Source organism: Balaenoptera acutorostrata, chromosome 3, assembly GCF_949987535.1.
Source record: "Balaenoptera acutorostrata chromosome 3, mBalAcu1.1, whole genome shotgun sequence".
Taxonomy (NCBI): Eukaryota; Metazoa; Chordata; class Mammalia; order Artiodactyla; family Balaenopteridae; genus Balaenoptera; species Balaenoptera acutorostrata.
The window spans coordinates 59,910,631-59,931,742 of record NC_080066.1 but is presented as its reverse complement, the minus strand read 5'-3'; the positions used below and the strand labels follow the sequence as shown (position 1 = coordinate 59,931,742).

At 51.4% G+C, this 21,112-nt stretch overlaps 1 protein-coding gene across 3 annotated transcripts in view; it reads left to right on the top strand.

Moving 5' to 3' along the window:
- Positions 1-21,112, top strand: part of ACSBG1 (acyl-CoA synthetase bubblegum family member 1) — a 54,008-nt gene that overhangs the window by 31,679 nt on the left and 1,217 nt on the right. For all 3 annotated transcript variants that reach the window (XM_007173444.3, XM_007173445.3, XM_057543162.1), the window contains 11 exons: positions 8,349-8,569; positions 9,030-9,118; positions 9,420-9,540; positions 14,823-14,903; positions 14,995-15,144; positions 15,497-15,673; positions 16,454-16,635; positions 17,634-17,864; positions 18,556-18,773; positions 19,476-19,615; positions 20,193-20,439. In XM_007173444.3, the coding sequence (XP_007173506.2) occupies positions 8,349-8,569; positions 9,030-9,118; positions 9,420-9,540; positions 14,823-14,903; positions 14,995-15,144; positions 15,497-15,673; positions 16,454-16,635; positions 17,634-17,864; positions 18,556-18,773; positions 19,476-19,615; positions 20,193-20,439 (1,857 nt within the window). The remainder of the gene's footprint in view (positions 1-8,348; positions 8,570-9,029; positions 9,119-9,419; positions 9,541-14,822; positions 14,904-14,994; positions 15,145-15,496; positions 15,674-16,453; positions 16,636-17,633; positions 17,865-18,555; positions 18,774-19,475; positions 19,616-20,192; positions 20,440-21,112) is intronic.

Sequence of the window (21,112 nt, the reverse complement as noted above, 5' to 3'; positions counted from 1 at the left end):
GCTTCTGGTGGGAGTGGGGGTAGGGAAGGTAGGAAGGACTTCCCAGAGGTCAGAGGAAATGGGAACAGGTGGTAATCTCAGCCCCACCAGCTGAAAAAAGCAGAGCCTCTGGGGATCCTTGTAAAAACTCTTCCCTAATCAGAACGTCCAGTTCTGTCAAGCCACAGGTGTGCCAAGGGCTGGACAAACTGTTCTGGCCCAGGCAGGCCTTCACCCTAATCTCTCATCATGTCCTGAAGCCACCGTGGCCTCCTCCCCTCATATATCCCCAGAGTGCCTGGCATGGGGCTAAGCAGGTTCCAAAGACCCTTAGCAAAGGGGCCCTGTATGAAGAGGGACCCTCCTGGTGCTTGTCCCAGACAGGCCTTTGCAGCAGGGGCTGCAGGATGCCGTGCCCTGAAGAAAGAGCTCTGTCCCGGCCCTAGAACCACATTTAACCAGGATCAGTGTCTCCCTCCTTCTGCTTAATCAGCTTCATTCCGAGGCCGTTCCCACAGGCTGCAGAAAACACCCCGGGCTTCTCCTCTCTGCTCTAGTGTTTCTCCCTTTCCCAGCTAATTGAGAGTGACTTCCTCTGCTGTTCAGGCGCCTTTATTCCAGAGCCCCAGAGAACACAGCTCCCTGCCTGCCTCACCACCCCCAGCATAATGGGCGATTGTAAGACACAGGCCGGGGTCAGGCCAAGACGAGGTGGGGCAACATGAGAGAGAGTGGGAGAGGAGAGAGAGGCAGGACAAAGTGCAAGCGAGGCCTTGGGAAAGCCCACCCCCAGCACTCAGCGGACATTCTCTGGGTGTGTGCTTGGGGCTGTTGGCTGCAGGCTGCCTGCTAGCTGGGTTCTCTGTAGATCTACCCATAGATCTAACCATTGGATGCCTTTCGGAATCAGGTCTGGTTTGGATCTTGGGTGCCTTGCTGGGTGATAGGGACCTTGATTGGGTCCTGGGCATGTTTTGGCTGTTATTGCAGCAGTGAGATGGCTGGGCATGGGATAGACCTATGCCCCTGTTGAGTTTCAAGGTGAGGGGATGGGGACAAATTTAAGGGTCTGGCAACCCATCCTGATTTCTTACATTTCTGCTATCCTCCAAGGAATCACCTGCAGGTACGCAGGCTGGGAGGTACCACGGCAGCCCTGGACCCACTCGTGATGCCTCCCTCCTGCTCAGTTCTGAGCAGCCTACTTTGTGGCAGAGGGTCAGGGGACTCAGGTACCACTCTCCTCTTCCGCCAACACCATCCCCAAAGGAATAGACCATGGACTCCCGAGCCTAAACCTCATTCACTGACCAGCCCCCTAGCCACTGGATGCAAGGCAGCTGACAGTCAGAGGTCTTGTCCCGGTCAGTCCCAGCTCTGTCCCTAACTTGCTGTGACCTTGGCCATTCCTTCCCCCTCTGAGACTCAGTTTCTTCTCCCTCTGATGGTATTATGTGTAGGAATGCCCTGCCTCCACTTCTCAAGGATGCCCTACCCCCCACCGCTCCCCTACCACTGAGGTCTCAGTCTATGTCCCTGATGGACATCACATGTTTAGTTTTATTTATTCTTTTGGCAAACATTTATTGCAAGTCCAATGCTTGCATCAGAAGTTCAGAGTCTAGTCAGAAAGGACGGAGAGAGATTTCTTGAGCACCCACCATGTGCTAAGCTTTTTAACAATATTACTTTGATGCAGATCTTTTTAGTTTTGTCTATGCATTTTTATAGGCACTTTTGTTTGTTCCCTTTTTTTTCTATTGAGGGTATACTCTGGACATCTCCTTGTGTCATTAAATATCTTTTAAGTACTATTTTGATGACTGCCTATGAATCCATGATATGGCTGTACTCTAATGAATTTGCCATGTCCCCCTATTGGACACTGGGTTTTTTCCAATGATTTTGTTAATAGAAACAGAGCTGCTAAGATATCCATCTCCCTGTTCTGGCTCTGTGTGTCTCTGATTGTTTCCCATGGGTACTTTCTAGAAGTGTGATTGCTGCGTCAGAAGTTACTACTTTTTTAAGCCCTTCGATATTTATTGCTAAGTTGCTCCCAGGAAAGTCACACCAATTCACACTTCCAAATGGCACGGCACCCTTGCCGACAGTGGGCGTCGTCTGTTTGTCTAATGACATCTTTGCTACTTCATGTTCTTTGATTTTAGGAGAAACCCAGGTAGGTAGGAAGGTAGGTAGGTAGGTAGGTAGGTAGGTAGGTGAGTTCAGATGGCTTTAGTTGATGGAGGTTATCATGAGGACAAGCAGGGAAGACACGAAGCTTAGAAAGTGTCCAGTGGGGATGGGAAGAAATAGGCCTCCCTGGTTCCCCACTCTGGTGACAACCACTGTCGCTCAAACCCAGCCCCTCTCTGCCCCGCTGCCGCTGCCTGCTTCTCTCTGCTCCCCACACTGTGCTAGGACTCCTACCACCCCCTGATCTCGGTGGATCTGTCATGATCTCCGCAAGTCACAGGCCAACTCTGCAAGAGAGAGGCTCTGAGTGGATCAGTCGCCGCCCACAAGGAGCGCTCCTTCGGGGCAAGGCCCAGCACGGTGACCTCATGGCCCCTGTGCAGGGCATGGGGTTCTGGTCTCATTGCTGTGGCCAGGAGAGCAGGGCCAATATCCAGTGCTCTGTGGGCAAAGGACCCCTTCTGACTGCTCTGCCCACCTTGCTGATAGCTAAGACCTGGTCTTCTACCTCGCTGTCCAGAGATTTCTCTTCCGACAGAGATGAGATTGGGAGAGAGAATGGTGTGAGCAAAGGCCCAGAGGTGGGGCTACATGGACATGAGAAGCGGGAGAGGACGAGGCACTGCGGGCAGGGAGGCTCATCTATCTTCGCTTCCATCAGTTCCTAAGCCTGAGGCCACTGAGCTGTGGTGGACTCAGGTCAGGAGGACCCTGAGTGGGGCTGGGTCTTGCCAGGCCCTACCTGGGGGCTCTCAAGCGTGCAGGACGGAGGTGCAGCCTGCCGTGGCCCACTTGGCAGGCATCTGCTCTGGGGGCCCGCCTCTCTCTGTACTTGGGCAGCAATGTGTCCTGCACCACCCTCATGCCATCCTGGGGGGAAGGGAGGAGGGGAGAGAGGGAAAGGCCCAGGTCCCCTGGACACACAGTCATTCAGTCCAGCCTCTGGGACTGGGATGGGACAGAGGCTGACTTGTGCTTCCGCTAAGGCCCCCTGCCCTCTTCTCGGGTCCAGGCTTCTGTGCTCAGGACCCAGGGAGGAATCAGACCTTCCTTTGAGAGCCTCCAGCCTGGTGGGAGAGGCAGACCCAACCAGGACTCGGCCGGCAGTGAGGCTCAGGCACTAAAGTCCCCAGTGGGGGGGGTGGCACTTGGGGCTTGAAACGTGGGAGAGGTGGATGTGATGGGGGAAGGGTGTTTTAGGCAGAGTCACAGCATGGGCAAAGGCCCGGGGGTGGGTGGGAATGAAGGGAACCGGGAGCAGCTCAGGTTGGCTGTGCTGAGGTGGGCAGAGACTGGCGAGCCCCTGTGGGGAGGGCCTTCCTTAGAGGCCACAGGGAGGGCATCACCCTGTGGTCAAGGGGAGATGTGGGAGGCTTTCCAACAGGTCAGATTTGGGTTCAGAAAGGTCACTCTGGGAGCCTCTGGAATGTAGGAAGAGGCAGTGGCCGGAGGTCCTGGCTGCCCAAGGTCACCGAGCCACAGCCCCAGCGCAGGACTTGGGCAGGAGGCATGACGGTCCTTTCCCAGGGGATATGTGGGTTCTGGGGTCGGCCTAGAACCCCACCGTGACCCCAGCATGGCCAACTGGAACTGTGTGTGTTTGGGAGTCAGACTGTGGGTTGGGATCCCAGCTCTGCCAGCGGTGACTTAGCCTCTGTGAGTCTCACAGGATGGAGGGTTGTTAAACACGAGGTCATAGAACAAGATGGCATGCAGCCCTCCCGGCACAAGTAGGGTGCTCAGTAAATGGGAGCTGTGCCCATTCTAATTCCTTCAAGGGAAGGAGAATGATTGGGCCTCTGGGAGGCCAAGGGCAGGGGCAGGCCCCTTCCCACCAAAGTCTTCCCTTCTGGCTAGTCTGGGGTTCAGACAGCTGAGCCTATGCAGTAAATGTAGAGAGAAAGCTACACTGCCTGGACACCCTTCCCGAAGGACGTGGGTCCACCAGGAGCCGGGCCTCTCATCCCTGTCACAAAGCAGCTGGGCTAAGAGGAGACCGATCTCATAGACCAACTGCCTTTCCTTCCCTTGTCCATTCCTTCTTTCCTCCTTCTGAGAAGGATGTGAGATGACTTAACCTCAAAGCGTAGGCACCATGAGATAAAAAACTAACACAGGGGAAAGGCAGAACCGTGTAGTTAGTGGGAGAGAAGAAATCAGGTGAAGGAACTCTGTCCAAAACGTCCATCAAAATTTTAAGTGCTTTTTTCTTCAGATGCAGTAAACCTACTTCTAGAAATCTATCCTTTGGAAAGCCTAAGGGCTAAAAGCTGGAAATCGTCTGAGTGTCTTTCAATGGGGAAGTGGTTGTGATATGTACATTATGATATGAAATTATGATACGGCCAACGGAGCCATATCAACACAGCCACACACACACACACACAATGAGAGAGATACATTAATGTCACGGAAGTTAAAAATGGATGATTTGGCTAATGGCTGTTTGAATGTAGGAGCCAACATTTAAAAATCAGATGATTACACATAAACACCCAGATTTCCGGTAGCCCTCGGTTTCCTTTCCTCCTGGGCACCAAATCCTAGAGCCAAGGAGCAGCCACTCCTGTAGATGAAGCGTGTGCTCCCCCCACCCCACAGTCCCCACCACTCCATATTGCCTCCCTGACACTGAGGCTGGGGTCGGGGCAGTGATCACTGCCCTTGTATTGCAGCTTTCCTTAGTAAAACATTGCACTATTCTCTGTCTTTTATCAAAAAACAGAAACAAAAGGTGGACTATGAGGGCCACATGTCTCAAGGAAGATGAGAGGGAGCCTATTTCTTTGTGAAAATGAAGACTGTGCCTCTGTGTTTCACATGCAGATTCTGGGGCTCTTCATTCATTTATTGTTTACTCTTATTTATTATGAAGCTGGTACATTACCTACCTATCCCCTAGGGCCATTTTGAGTTTGCTACCCTTGATTAATATAATAGTAGCATGATTCTTTTTTTTTTTTCCCCTTTGGATAAAAAAACAACAGCAACAAAATTAAAACGAATTCCTTGTACGTATATCTGTATAAGCGTGACATACACCAAATGTGAAGAGTGGTTACCTAGACAGGTAGCATTAAGAAAGCCCTATCCCATTTTATATCATGTACTTCTAAATTGTTTCCTATTTCTTAGAACAAATATGTATTGTTTTGTGATTTTTTAAAAAAGGTTATAACTTAAAAGATGATGAGTTAAAGTTAAAACTTTTGGTTGAGGGAAGCTTTCACAGCAGATCGGAAGCCTTAGCTGTGATGATCTTGGCACGCCTGGGGGAACAGGTAAATGCAGTTGAGCATGAGCATCTAGCAGGACCCACAGGAGAAATTTGCCTTTTCTGGTCTAAGCACCAAGAGGAATCTGTACCAGGGAAGGGAAGAGAACTACCAGCTACTGGGAGGTGACTCTGCCAGGCTCTGGGCACGCAGGCCGGGCTACCTCACGGAATTCTTGTCCCAATTTGGGTGAGGAGGTCATGTGTCAGCGTTCCATTCTTCCTCCCTTTTTTTTTTTTTTTTTTTTTTTTTTTTTTTGGGCTGTGCCCCGCACCTTGTGGGATCTTAATTCCCCGAACAGGGACCGAACCCAGGCCCTCAGCAGTGAAAACGCGGAGTCCTAACCACTGCACCACCAGGGAATTCCCCTTCCTCCCATTTCTAAAAGCAGTTTTATTGAAATGTACTTTATATGGCATCGAATTTGCCCATTTTAAGTGTAATGATTTTTCACTTTTTCTATGATTTTTGGCAAATTTTCAGTTGTACAAACATTACAGCAATCCAATTTTAGAACTTTTCCATCACCCCAAAAGGATCCTTGGTGTCCATTTGTAGTCACTCCCCATCCCCACCCCAAGCCTCAGGCAACCACTAATCTGCTTTCTATCATTTCTGCCTTTTCTGGACATTCCATGTAAATGGAATCAGACAATACATGGTCCTTTGCTTTTGGCTTCTTTCACCGAACATGTTTTTGAGTTTCATCCATGGTGTTGCCTGTATCAGTACTTTGTTCCTTTTTAGTGTCAAATAGTATTCTGTTGTGTGGAGAGGCCACATTTAGTTTTCACTTACCAGTTGATGGACATTTGGTTGTTCCCGCTTTTTGACTACTATAAATAATGCTGCTATGAACATTCATGTACAAGTCTTTGTGGGGATGTGTGTTTTCGTTTCTCTTGGGTAGATACCTAAGAGTGGAATTGCTGGGTTGTATAGTAGATTTATGTTCAATTTTTTAAGAAACTGCCGAACTGGCTTCCAATATGGCTGCACCGTTTTACATTCCCGCCACCTGTATGAGGGCTACAGTCTCTCCATAACCTCGCCAACCCCTTGCGCTTGACGATGATTAAAATGGAGCTAGGAGGAGAAAGGCTTGCCAAGGTCACACAGCAGGGAGTGGCAGAACGGAATTGGAACCCAGGCGACCTGACTCCACAGCCTGTGTCTTTGCCCTGGTCTGCTCATGTGGATGGACTTTCACCTTTGTACAGGGGCTGGAGACCCTAAAGAGGTTGATCACTGGGATCTGCCAGGCTGGGGTCCCAGGATGTGGGAAAGGGGCTTGGAGATGTCTGAGAAGTGATTGGAGAGCGGTCCTCAGCGGCCCTGGCTCACGCCTCCACCTGGGGATGTGGGTCTCAGTCTGGGGAGGTGGTGGACGCCAGCCAGCATGGTTCTGACTTCTGTCAGTACACGAGGCCTGGCACTGGGTGACCTTCTCTCTGCCCCAGCCCACCTTCCCAGGCTGCCATTCCCCTGCCTCAGACATTCCCTTCTTCTGCTTGGGCCAGAATATGTCCCCTTGTCCCCCATCCTTGGCCTCCATGGGAGGAAGGATGGGCTCTCCTGTCCCAGCCCCAGGACCTTTACCTCTTCCTGCCAACTTCCGGGTCCACATGAAACCTTAGAGTGTTGAACAGGAGGGACAAGGTCATCAGTCCATCTGCTGCCTCGGGGAAGGGCTGGTCACAGGACCCCTGTTGGTCCCGCCTCGAGATGGACATCCAAGGAGGTGGGACCTCTCCATCTCAGCATGGGTCTGGCTAGCAGGTGGCAGGGTAGCCCCTGTGGTCCTAGTCAGCCCTCACTCCCCCACCCTTGGGTCACCTTTTTAGAATGACCGCCATGGCCCCAAAAAGTGGCCTCATGGACAAAAGGATCTAGACGACCCATCCAAGCCTCCTTTGCAAATGATCTGGAGAACTTGGAAAAAGGAGGAACAAAAGCGTGCATTTATTGAGCCCCAACTATATGCCAAGGCTTTTTCATTTTTTTGACCCTCATATCATCCACGAGAACTGAACCCTCACCTTTCCCCTGAGAAAACAGACTCAGAGGTTCAACAGCTCACCTCACATCTCACATGCTAAATGCTAAAGCTCTGTTCCTACCTACCACACACAGTAAAAAAGGCTAGGTTGTGCCCGGGACACTGTCCCAAGTGTGAGCATTGGCATCAGGCATACCTTTCCCACTGTGTGACCTTGGGGAAATGACTAAACCTCTCTGAACTGCAGCTGCCCCATCTGTAAAATGGGGCTACCAGACCCATGTTGTGCAGACTAGATGAGATCCCCATGTGAGGGATTCGCATGGGGCCTGGCACTAGGCAAGAGTGAGCAGAGATGGTTAGATTATTTCCTGGCACTGGGAAATTTTCCAGGCTAGTGATCAGAGCCTGCTGGTTTTCAGTCTCCTCTAACCCCTTGGAAGCGTTGCTATTTTTGATGCTTTGACCTTCTGTCAATTGGGTCTGTCCCCAACCCATTCTCAGGAGGCAGAGGAAGGGTAGAAACCCCAAAGGATCTGACAGTCCCACTCTTCTGGGGCAGCCACAAACCCACTGCAGACTGCCCACCCTCAGGGGGCAAATCCCAGCTGGCATGAAAGCAGGAAAATGTCTAGGGTCCCCAGGCCCTCCTCCTCCCCTCCAGCTATTCTCTCTCCTCCTCCTTGCTGCATCCCTAAAGGCTTGCCCATCCTTCAAGGCTGTCAGACCTCCCCCTCCAGGCAGCCTCCTGGTGTGTCTGCCAGCCCCCTTGGCCCAGTGCCCAAGGCATTGTTGGGACCAGAGGCCTGGGAGCTCTGCTTAAGGTAGGACCAAGGGTTCCCTGGGGACAACCCTGGGCTGGCACGATCCAAGCTGTGGTCTCCTGGACCCTGCAGAGGAGGTGCTGTGGACAACTCGGGCCGATGGGCGCGTCCACCTGCGCATAGACCCCAGCTGCCCACAGACTCCCTACACTGTGCATCGGATGTTCTACGAGGCTCTGGACAAGTACGGGGACCTCAGCGCTCTGGGCTTCAAGCGACAGGGCATGTGGGAGCACATCTCCTACAACCAATACTACCTGCTGGCCCGCAAAGCCGCCAAGGGCTTCCTAAAGGTGAGGGAGCCCCTCAAGGCACAGCCTCTCCCCTCCCCAGCCCTGCCTTCCAGCTCTGGCCCTCACAGGCCTCCTTCCGACGCCCCACTGGGCAAGCCCTTAGAAAGGATAACAGTAAAAACCAGACCATTTATTGAGCTAATTGTCCACTCTGGCCTGGTGCTGAGGGTTTACGTTCACTGGGCCCTTGCCATGTGCCAGGACGTGACACGAGCTTCTCGTTTTTTGTCCCATTCAAGGGGCCTGGGAAGCCTGGTGCACTGGGCTGAGGGATGGGCTCCCCGGGAAGGCCCTGGGAGGGGCAGCAAGGGCTGTTGAGTGACTGGTCCCCCAGGGCACTCTCTAATGTGGGAGCCTGGGAGGGTGGTCCCTGAGGTGGGCGGCAGGGTCCCCTGCAGTTTGGAAAGGGGGCTTGGTGAGAATGAGAGGCTGACCCGGCCTGTCTGCCTTTGGCCTGGAGCTCGGCCTGGAGTGGGCCCACAGCGTGGCCATCCTCGGCTTCAACTCCCCGGAGTGGTTCTTCTCGGCAGTGGGCACAGTATTCGCAGGGTGAGTAGCTGAGGGAGGGGCAGGGTCTCCAGTGGGTTGGAGGTGGGCAGAGAGCGGAGAGAGGGTCGTTATCTCTTTCTAGGGGCCCCCAACCCTGTCCCCAACATCCCGTCTCTTCCCTGGGGCCCTCTCCAGCACCACCTTTGTCCCCGCTCTGCCTGGGGCGACTGTGCTGAGCCGCCTGTCTGGGCCACGGGAGCTCTCTGGGCCTGGGGGCTGTGGGTGTGTCGGGCAGGGGGCTGGGCCAAGGGGGTGGCCCGCTGCACCTGCCCAGACACGCATCCTCCTGGGTCTCCTGCAGTGGCATCGTCACTGGCATCTACACAACCAGCTCCCCTGAAGCCTGCCAGTACATCGCCCATGACTGCCGTGCCAACATCATCGTGGTCGACACGCAGAAGCAGCTGGAAAAGATCCTGAAGGTTTGGGGGAAAGGGACCAGGGCCACGGGGGTCAGGCTGGGCGTCCTCACAGACCTCCAGCTTACAAAGGGCTTTTCCACCCTCCCTGCCAGAATCCTCCATCATTCTCAACAGCAACCCGCCCCACCACACGCACACAGAGCAAAGCAGGGCAATGGCCGCCGACCCATTTGCCAGGTCTGAAAATTGAGGCCAAGAATGTCCAAGGGACATACCCCACATCCCCCAGCCAGCCTGCTGTTCCCCATGGCTTTCCCTTCAGGGAAGGGTTGTGTGCCCTGAGGGTGGCTCATGGCTCTGACACGTGAGCACCCAAGTCTGAGTCTCAATGGGGAGTGGGGGTGTGGGCTGCCACAGGGTGGGGCTTGGGCTAAGCCACAGCAAGTGCCGCAGGGTCTTCTGAAGACAGCAGGGCACCGGAGCAGCTCAACACTGCCTCTTGGGGCAGCTGGGTCTTTTCTGGAGCATGGATGCCTCCTGATTCATTTAAGGTCCCTTCCTGATTGGCTCTGTCCCCATGGGCACCACGCTGGCATGCAGTGGCCTGAGGGCACCTCTGTGCCCCAGCTACACCCAGTAGCCTGCAAGATCCTCCAAGGCTCCCTGCATCTCAAAGGAGGCTTCCGGGTTGACTTGTTGGCTTGGCCCTAGTTCTGGAGATATCACCTGGACCTCAGCTCCCCACCTGTACCTGAGGGCGGGAGAAGTGGTCTCCAACCTCCTAGGACCGTGGGATCTGGATCCCAGGACGGGCCTTCCCTCAGCTTGAGTGGAGAAGTTCTTTTCTGTCTCCACTCCTTTTGAACCCCGTTGTCAGGGTTCCCTCATTCTGAGGGCCTCCATCCTGTCTGACTTGGATAAATGCTTGAGATTGGGGGAGGAGATGTGGGTGCGGATAAGGTGGCCCAAAGTGAACGGCTCTGAGAGACTGAGGTGAACCCGAGCTGTCCTCAGCACCCCCTTGCTCGCCCTCCCCCTCCCCAAGCACTCGGGCCCTTCACGTCATAGAAAGTGGACAAATATTTAGAGAACAGTGCACCGCAGGGGTGTCCCAGGCCCCCTAGGACTCAGTGGGGCCCTGATTTCCTCAGGTTTGGAGGCTTCATAGATGCCAGAGGCCTCTGACCCAGGTGCCCCCAGGCCAGCTTTGCTTGAAGCCCCACTGGTTTGAGATTCCTTGAGAGCCTCAGCTACCAAGTAGCAATGGTGTTAGCGCTCGTCCTCAGCCTCACCCGAGGGAGTCACACACTCGTCAGCGTGGGCGCTCGTGTCAGAACCCTAGGGTGGGGAGGGCAGTGGAGCTTTAAAAAGCCCCCCAATAGTTTTGCCCCATCCCTCAGGGAGACAGCCCCCCTGCATAGATGGTTGATCTGATCCCAATGCCCTCCCCCTGCCCCATTTTGCCACTGAAGAAACCAAGGCCCAGACCTACTGCATCAGAAATGTCCACCCTAGGTAATTACTTAAAATTCATATTATGAAACTTTCCAGACAAACAAAAATAGAGAGAAGAGTGTAGTGGACCCTCATAAGAGTGATCGTCCAGATTTAATCATCATCACTGTTTTTTTGTCACACTCATTTCATCAATTTACCTATTTTGCTGAAGTATTTGAAGGCAAATCTCTGACATCACATCATTTCACCCCCCGAATATTTCAATACCTCTAAAATATATGACATTTTTCTTTTTTTTTTAATTTTTTATTTATTATTTATTTATTATTTTTATTTTTGGCTGTGTTGGGTCTTCGTTTCTGTGCGAGGGCCTTCTCCAGTTGCGGCAAGTGGGGGCCACTCTTCATCGCGGCGCGCGGGCCTCTCACTATCGCGGCCTCTCTTGTTGCGGAGCACAGGCTCCAGACGTGCAGGCTAAGTAGCTGTGGCTCACGGGCCCAGTTGCTCCGCGGCATGTGGGATCCTCCCAGACCAGGGCTCGAACCCATGTGCCCTGCATTGGCAGGCAGATTCTCAACCACTGCGCCACCAGAGAAGCCCTATATGACATTTTTCTTAATCACAGTAACTTTATCACCTTTATTTACACAAGTCAAAGAATTCTTTCTTATCATCTAATACCAACAATGTCTTTTTACAGTTGGTTCATTTGAATCAAGATCTAAACCAGGCCCATGTGTTGCATTTGGTGGTATCTCTTAAGAGTCTTTTAATTCAAAACAAAGGCCCCACATTTTGTTTCCCGTACCATACACCAGTGTGGTCCAGGACCAACAGCATCCCCTGGGAATTTAGTTTCAGAACCCCCCCAGACCTACTGATTCCAAAACTCAGGGTATGGGGCCCACGCCTCCTGGTGATTCTGACACAGGCTCAAGTGTGAGAACCTCTGTCATTGACATGCTGCAGAAACTAGGTTAGCCGTCCTGAGCTGTCGTTCAGCTTGTCCCTCTAACCTCTGCACTTCCTGTTAGATGGCAAGCGTTGATGCATTTCATATTAGACAGTGATTGGCAGGAACAACCCATAGGTGGCGCTGCGTACTTCCCATTGCACAACCTCGAGAGGCACGTGATGTCAGGTGGTACCTCGTAGTGAACTCTGAGCTTCATCCCTGGATTCCTGTGGTGGCCACCTGCTCATCCACTGTGACATTCCCCATCAGCCTTTCTCCACTGATGATCTTTGCCTGAATTAATTATTTCATGAGCCATGGGAAAATATTGGTTTCCTAATTGATCAGCTGGGATTCTTCTCCAAGGGAAGAACTTTCTCTCATCACCTGGGACTCTTTGCTACCTGAAGCACCCCATTTGTACAGAGCAGGTGTGGTAGACAGAATAATGGTCTATGTTGGTGACTGTTCCATGCATATTTGAAAGAATGTGCATTCTGCAGTTGTTGGGTAGAATGTTCTAGAAATGTTAATAATGTCAACTTGATTGATAGTGTTCTAATGTTGTTTAAGTCAGCTATATCCCTGTTGATTTTCTGTCTACTTGTTCTAACAAATACTGAGAAAGGGAATGTTGAAATCTCCAGTTATTGTTGTGGATTATCTATTTATCCTTTCATTTCTGTTTTTGCTTCATGTATTTTGAAGCTCTGTTATGTATACACATATTTAGGTTGTTATGTCCTCTGGATGAATTAATCCCCTTATCATTAAGAAATGTCCCTCTTTATCTCTGGCAACTGTTCTTCCAAAGTTACTTTGTCTTAAATTAATATAGCCACTCCAGATTTCTTATGATCAATGTTTGCATGGTATATATGTTTGCATTGTTTCACTTTTAACCTACCTGTGTCCTATTTTTAAAGCAAGACTCTTATAGATAGCGTATAGTTGGGTCATGCCTTTTAATCCAGTCTGACAAAATTGTCTATAAAACTACCAGTTGGCTGTTTCCCATTTGTCCCATCCATTCTTTGATACTTTTCTCCCCTTTCATGACTTCTTTTGGATGGAGTTTTCTGTTTTTATTTTGGTTTGTTTTTGAGTATTCCATTCTATCCATTGGTTTACTAGCTCTCCCTCTAGTGTTTGCTCTAGGGCTTACAATATGCAACTTTAACTCATCACAGTCTACTTTCAAATAATATTATGATATAATATTGTACTACTTTACATATAATGTAGGAATCTTACAGCAATGTACTTCCTTCTCTCTCCCATACTTTGTGCTATTGTCATTTATACTTAACTTCTATGTGAGTTATAACCCTTGCAATGCAGTATTTTAAACCGTCAAGTATCATTCAAAGAAATTTTAAAGGAAGGAAAAAATGTCTTTTTATTTACCCACATATTTGCCATTTCTGGCACTCTTCATCCCTTTATGTCGACCCCAAGTTTTCATCTGGTTCATCTTCCTTCCTCCTTAAGAATTTTCTTTCTTTTTTTTAATTTTATTTTTTTTATTGGGGTATAGTTGTTTTATAATGTTATGTTAGTTTCTACTGTACAGCGAAGTGGAGTTCCCTGTGCTATACAGCATGTTCTTATTAGTTATCTATTTTATACACATTAGCATATATATGTCAATCTTCAGCATTTCTTGCAACACAAGTCTGAAGGCAATGCATTCTGTCAGCTTCCCTTTGTCTGAAAACTTGTTCATTTTTGCTTTCATTTTCTGAAAGATATTTTCATTTAGTTTATAGTTCTAGGTTGACAGGGTTTCTTTTTTTTTTTCTTTCAGCTCTTTAAAGACTTCATCCCAATGTTTTCTACTTTGCATAGCTTCTGATAAGAAGTCTATAATTTCTTATCTCTGTTCCTTTCCACATGGTGTATCTTGTTTTTCTGGCCACTTTTAAGATTTTTTCCTTTGTCACTGGTTTTCAACAGTTGGATTATGTTGTGTCTTGGTGTGGTTTTTCTTTGTGATTATCCTGCTTGGGGTTCACTGGGAGTCTTGAATTGATGGATTTATAGTTTTAATTAAATTTGGAAATTTCTCAGACTTTTTTCAATTAAAAAAAATATTTCCTGGGACTCCAATTAAACATATGTTAGGCTTCTTAGTTTTCTCCTGCAGGTTAATTTTTTCCATTTTTTTTTTCTCTCTTTCAATTTCATTTTGAGACTTGTGTTTAATTAAGCCTTTCAGAGCAGGTTTAGATAGCGTTTCCTCTAAGGCTAATTTAGCCCCAGACCTAAGACCTGACCCTTCTCGGGTCTCTATTTCCAGAGGTCCCTCCACTCTGGCTGATGGAGACACAAACAGTTCTGGCCCCATACATGCTCTTGTTTGTCTTCTAGCCCCAGTCACTGATCTTCCTCCAGCATTTATTCTTCATCTAGTTTCATGGAGTTTCACCTATGCCTATGCAGGTTGATAATCCGCCAAAGAATCAAGAGGACCCCTAAAGAAATTTCTAGAACTCTTTCTCTGCATAGTACTCTCCTGTCTGGTATTCTGTCCCACAAATTCTAGGCACCCCGGCTTTCCTGAACTCTGATCTCTGACACCTCAACTCAGTGAGATAACTGAGTTCTGATTTCCGTCTACCCTTTCCTCTCTTCTCTCTTCTGCAGTCACACAGTCCCCTGTTGCACTCAGCCAGGCCCCAGGTTGTCTGGTTTTCCTTTAATAGAAGTCATTCCTTGCCCCTTGCTTATCCACCTTTGCTGCTCCAAAGTTCTCATGATGGGGAACCATGCATGAAGGGTGGCAAGGGTCCTGCTGAGTGAAAGGTCAGAGCTGGGGACCACCAACCTTTACCACAAGGTGCCTGCCAGGCTAACACCTGGAGATGGGGCTCTTCTCAAGAGGTGACTTTTTAAAATGAAACCCCATTTATTTTTCCTGTCGATACAGATCTGGAAAAACCTGCCACATCTGAAGGCAGTAGTGATATTTCAGGAACCTCCTCTGACAAAGATGACCAACGTGTACACGGTATGGGTAGAGGGCTCGTGTGGGGCAGGTGGGGTCTGTGTGAGCCTGCCCAGCTCACCTGGGCTGCCTGCACTCTCCCACCTGGCCACAGATGGAGGAGTTCATGGATCTGGGGAATGAGGTGACTGAGGAGGCCCTGGACGCCATCATCAATGCCCAGCAGCCTAACCAGTGCTGCGTGTTGGTCTACACGTCAGGCACCACTGGGAACCCCAAGGGCGTGATGCTGAGTCAAGACAATGTAGGACAGATGCCCAGATGGGTGGGGGTGGGCTATGGGTGGATCTGGGCAATGGCCCTGCCCTAACAACTCCCAGGGAGTTTCCTTCAGCCCCTCAGCTCAGGAAGCTGGGAGAAGTAGGACAACCCTTAAGTCTGTGGTCCAGACTGAGCCCAGCAAAATGGTGGGGGATGGGAGGGGGAGGCCTGTCCCAGGGTGTTTCCTGCAGAGACGCCCAGGAGGGTGAACAACCTCTAGGGTGTTCAAAGAACACTCCAAAGAAATAGCCCAAGCCCACAGGGTGGCCACGGATGTGAACACTTCCAGGGCTGGCTTTGTAGACACTGCCAGGACCCATCTGCCTGTCCACCAGATCACATGGACAGCGCATTATGGCAGCCAGGCCGGTGACATCCAACCCGCAGAAGTCCAGCAGGAGGTGGTGGTCAGCTACCTGCCCCTCAGCCACATTGCTGCCCAGATCTATGACCTGTGGACAGGCATCCAGTGGGGGGCCCAGGTCTGCTTCGCTGAGACCGATGCCCTGAAGGTCAGTCTGCCTCTCTGCCTAAGTGGGTGTCCAGGTGTGTGTGCAAGGGCCTGCCCAAGTGTGTGCTTGTGTCTGTGGGCCCTGTGTGTGCACTCATGAGCATGCCGGTTCCCCGTGTGTTTATCAGTCAGAATTCTGTCAACTGCAGTTAGCACAGCCTGACTCAGATGACCAAACAAGAAGGGAAACTGATGATAATTACATAAAGGAAAGTTGAGTCAGAGTGGTTTGTGGGTCCACAGCGCCATCAAGGACGGGCCACCCTCAGAGTAAGATCACAGGATGGTCACAGATGGCCACGGCCCTGCCCTGCATCCCAGCCCCATAAACTACACCTGTGCTTGGGATCCTTCTTTTAACCATGAGGAGAACGTCCCCAGAGCCCCCTAGCGGACTCCCCTACATTGGCCCAAATGTTGTCCCATGTCCATTCATCAACCAGTCACTGCTTAAGGGAATGGGATTACCATGTTTGAGTTAGACTAATAAAAAGTCACTGCCCCCAGGACTGGGAAGGGACTGAGGTACTTCTGAAGCATCTGGCCACCCTGGTACCTGAGCAACATCAAGGTTCTTTCAGCAAAGTAGAGCAGTGAGTAGGTGGCTGTTGAGTCGTAGCCGACAGTATGTGACATGAGTTGCATGCGGTGTGTGCGTACACCTGTGCGAGCTACTGTGTACAGGATGCCTGCGTGTGTGCACGCTGACTCTGGTGACAGGGCCCTGCTGGCTCCCGGCCGGCTCTGAACCACAGCCCTGTCTCTCGCCGGCTGCGAACAGGGGAGCCTGGTGAACACGCTGAGGGAAGTGGAGCCCACGTCCCACATGGGGGTGCCGCGGGTGTGGGAGAAGATCATGGAGCGGATCCAGGAGGTGGCGGCTCAGTCTGGCTTCATCCGGCGCAAGATGCTGCTGTGGGCCATGTCGGTGACCTTGGAGCAGAACCTCACCTGCCCGAGCAGGTAGAGAGGGCCAGGGGGCAGGAGGCCTGGGGAGGCAGCAGGGCTGGGTCATAACCCCAGGACACAACCTAGGATCTGATAGGCCAGGTTTGTCCAGGCCCCATTGGCCAGGCTTGTCCAGACCCCTGCACAGAGGCCCCATCCGTGGCTGGGCTTGAGCCCCTGTTCTCTTGCCAGATCCCACAGGAGACCATCACCCCATCTTTGGGTCTGACTGCAAGGACTGACTTGCTCCCTCTGGGGTGGCATTTTCCTCCCTGGGAGCAGCTCCTGGCAGTCTCCTGAGGGGTCTCCTGACTTCAGTAGGTGGCTACAGAGGAGGGGCCACAGTGATGGGGGTTTTCCAGCCTTCCCATAATCCAAAGTGACCACTCATCTCTCGCCCACAGCCTTTCGATTGCTTTAAAATTCCCAACCAGTGCTGTGGGAGGATCAATGGCATTAATCTGGCCTGTTCCAATTTAGAAATATTTTCCATTGCTAGTGTGTCTGTGAAGCGGTATCATGTCTCATGAGACATGTACATGTGTCTGTGCACTTAGGGCTTCATTTGCACAGACATGAAAAGGGAATATGCATGAATGACCCATTCAAGAGCTTCAAATGGGATCAGACACATGTTTGTGTCTGTGCATATATACTTCAAGTCTCTGCAAGTGTGTATTACTGTGTGTGCGAACTTGCATGCATCTGTGTTGTCTGTGCACGCATACACAGCTGAATCTGGTTTTCTAACTTCCCGGCTCAAGACGTGTTTGCACATAACTACATGTACACACCTAGGCGTGCATGCATGTTCACAGGCAGGGCCAATATTAAAAATATTTAGCAGTGGATTCAGCATCGCCACTAACCAATCAGAATAGATCATTGGAACGGCCATTCTGGGTCCCCACTGAACACCCACCCTTTTAACGCAAGTGTGTATGCGTGTGTGTGTGTGTGTGTGTGTGTGTGTGTGTGTTGTCTTCTGTGAGCCATTCTCCCTCTCCCACCAGTGATCTGAAGCCCTTCACAACCCGACTGGCAGATTACCTGGTGCTAGCCAAGGTCCGCCAGGCACTGGGCTTTGCCAAGTGTCAGAAAAACTTCTACGGAGGAGCCCCCATGACCGCAGAGACACAGCACTTCTTCCTGGGCCTCAACATCCGCTTGTATGCGGGCTACGGCCTCAGCGAGACCTCGGGCCCTCACTTCATGTCCAGCCCCTACAACTACCGGCTCTACAGGTGTGACCCAGGTTTCAGCACATATGCCGGCCCGCACGTCCTGGCTGACACCCTTCAGTGCCCCCCTGCTGATTAGGTCCCTGAGCCCAGGCCACTGGACTATGGGTCCCTGAGTGCCAACCGCTCTATCTTGGGCCAAGTCCCTTGGCCAGGCCCGAGTCTCGTGGGGATGGTCTCTGCGACAGTGTCACTTGGGTCTGTGGTTGCAAACAACCTTGCAGCCCAGGGGCTCCCTGAGCAGGCCTCTGATGGAGGAATTTCCCTTCGGCCCCTCCCTCCAGTAGGGTGGGGTGTGTTAGAGGGTGTCCCAGCATTGCTGATAGCCCCGGTTCCATCTGGGATGGGAGCTGGGGGGACTGGGCTGGTCCTCTGGTGTGGGGTAGGGGGCAATCAGCTCTAGGGAGTGAGTTGAAGGATTCTCTGTTGTGCTTAAATACCTCCCCTCCCTGCTTGCCCATCACAGTGCTTAAAGTGGTCCCATTACGATTTCCCCCGCTGATTCATTCATTCACCTAAAAACCTTTAACTGACCCTACCTCTCAGCTCTGAGGACCCTATTAAATTACAAAAATCCTGGGAAAGGACATTCTAGCCATCGGAGAAGACTAGATGGATCAGACTAGGGGCTGATCCAGGGCTTGGAGGAAACTGTTCCCTCTGACCGTGCCTCCCGGCCCCTCCACCCCGCCAGCTCCGGCAAGGTGGTGCCGGGCTGCCGGGTGAAGCTGGTGAATGAGGATGCAGAGGGCATCGGAGAGATCTGCCTGTGGGGCCGCACGATCTTCATGGGCTACCTGAACATGGAGGACAAGACGTGTGAGGCCATTGATGCCGACGGCTGGCTGCACACGGGCGACTCAGGCCACCTGGACGCCGACGGCTTCCTCTACATCACTGGGCGTCTCAAAGGTGAGCGCCTCTGGCTGGTTTCGAGGCTGTGCTGGGACGTCGGAGGAATTATACTGCCACCACAATTTATACCCACTACAAGTGTTGAGCCCTTATTAAGTGCCACGCACCTTGAATAACATCATTTTACTTACTATTGTCTCCCATGGGAAAGATGCTATCATTACCTCGACTTATTAATGAGGACAACCAGAGAGGTTAAGTAACTTGCCCAAGGTCACCCAGCTAGTAAATGACAGAGCTGGGATTCAAACTCCCTAGATAAACAAGGCAAGTCTTTCCAGAAAATTTGAGGACATAAATATGTATTTTTATATGCAAACATGGATATGAGGCAGAGTAGAACACAAATTGGACATAAAATTTAAAATAGAGCATGAGATTTCAAAGAAATTTCCCATGAACAACTTGGCTCTCCCAGGGAAGTAAGTTGGGGACACCTCCATGGAAGAGGTGCTTTGCTTACTTTGCCCAAGTGGATACAGTGCCCTCAGCATCCCTGTGGGAATCCCATGCCCCAATTTCCCAGGGGAAACTGAAGCTCGGTGAGTGGGTAAACACCTTTCTGGAAATCACGCAGGCAGATGTGTGATCGAGCCTGGGTCCTGCTTAGAGGGTCGGCTCTCCAGGCAGAGTCTGGGTGCACCTGGCCTGAGCACCTGGACTAAAGCCTGTGCCGGGGGCCTGGCCTTGCCTCCCCAGAATTAATCATCACGGCTGGCGGGGAGAATGTGCCCCCTGTGCCCATTGAGGAGGCCGTGAAGACAGAGCTACCCATCATCAGCAATGCCGTGCTGATCGGGGACCAGAGGAAGTTCCTGTCCATGCTGCTCACCTTGAAGGTGTGTCGGGGCGGGGAGGGGTCTGGCTCTGGAGGAGCAGCCAGTGGGTGGTCTGTGGGTCTGGCCCCAGCAGAAGCCATGTTCAGCCAGGACATGTCTGGATCTCATGACTGTATTCTGGAATAACTAGTCAGTGCTGCCTGCACTAAGGGGGCAGCCGTAGCGCATGGAAATCCCTTCTGCCCCTGGTAATACAGTTAATAGTATGCTGCCCTGATGATCTTCTATGTGTTCCAGTACAGTCCAGTTTACACAGTGCTGCTGCCCTCAGTCCCCTCAGCAGATAACCAATCTGGTATCTGATACCAGGGTAGTAGACGGGGCCAGAATTATGGTCCCTGTTTTAAAAGATGATCTCACTGGCTGAGGTCATCTCAGTCTCAGGCCTCCCTTCCTTCCACCCCACCACGGGGCTCAACGCCGTCCGAGTAGCATCCCACTCATTCTAGAACCGTCTCTTTGAAACAGAGCTCACAGTGATCCACATCCTTGACGATCAGCAGTGCGACCTCCTCCAAGACCAGGGCACACATCTTGTGGAGTGAGGCTTGGTTTTGATCTATCTCTGGCTTTTCAGTGCACTCTGGACCCTGATACCTCTGACCCAACTGATAATCTGACGGAGCAAGCTGTGGAGTTCTGCCAGAGGGTGGGTAGCAAAGCCACCACAGTATCGGAGGTCGTGGGGAAGAAGGATGAGGCCGTGTATCAGGCCATTGAAGAGGGGATCCAGAGAGTCAACATGAATGCAGCTGCCCGACCCTACCACATCCAGAAGTGGGCCATTCTTGAGAGGGACTTCTCCATTTTGGGTGGAGAGTTGGGTAGGTGTTTTCTTAACACTATTGCAGGGGCTGTGCAGGAGGGCAGAGGCCATGGCAGAGCCTGGGAGGTGCCCACTAGGAAGCAGCCATGGCAAACAGAAGGTCCCTGATGGCATTTTGGATGACACCCACCTCCTTCCTGTGGGAGGACATTGATTGCTCAGTGCCTGGGCTTGTGGTTAGGTAGGGCCTGTTCAGTGTATAAGATATGTGCTGGAATTTGTTAATTTGAACCTATAACGTTTAACTTTGTTTTGACTAAGGAACCATTTTCCCCTGAAATCACAATGGGACCACCAGGCAGACACAAAGTTCCTGTTAGTGTTTGTTTGGGCTGGAGTCATCCGGCTCTAGGGAGTGAGACCACCATAATCTTTTGTAAAGTCAGCTCATGCAACAGGTAAAGGGTGGAAGCCCTTCTGGACCATGGTCCACAGAACCAGAAAAGGCCTCTGATGTGGCCTCAGTTGGATGGATGAAGTCGCTCTTGGCTGTAGCATCTTGGGGTGTTCATGGCATGGCGGGGTGGGTATGCAAATGGCTCCTTCAGTGAGAGTCCCTCCAACCCATCAAGGCTGAAGCCAGATGCAACTATCCACAGTAATGCTGAGCTGCTGTCAGAGACCCCGAGCTTATCTGGCTGTCTGGTGCCAGCAAACTGACTGCAAGGTCA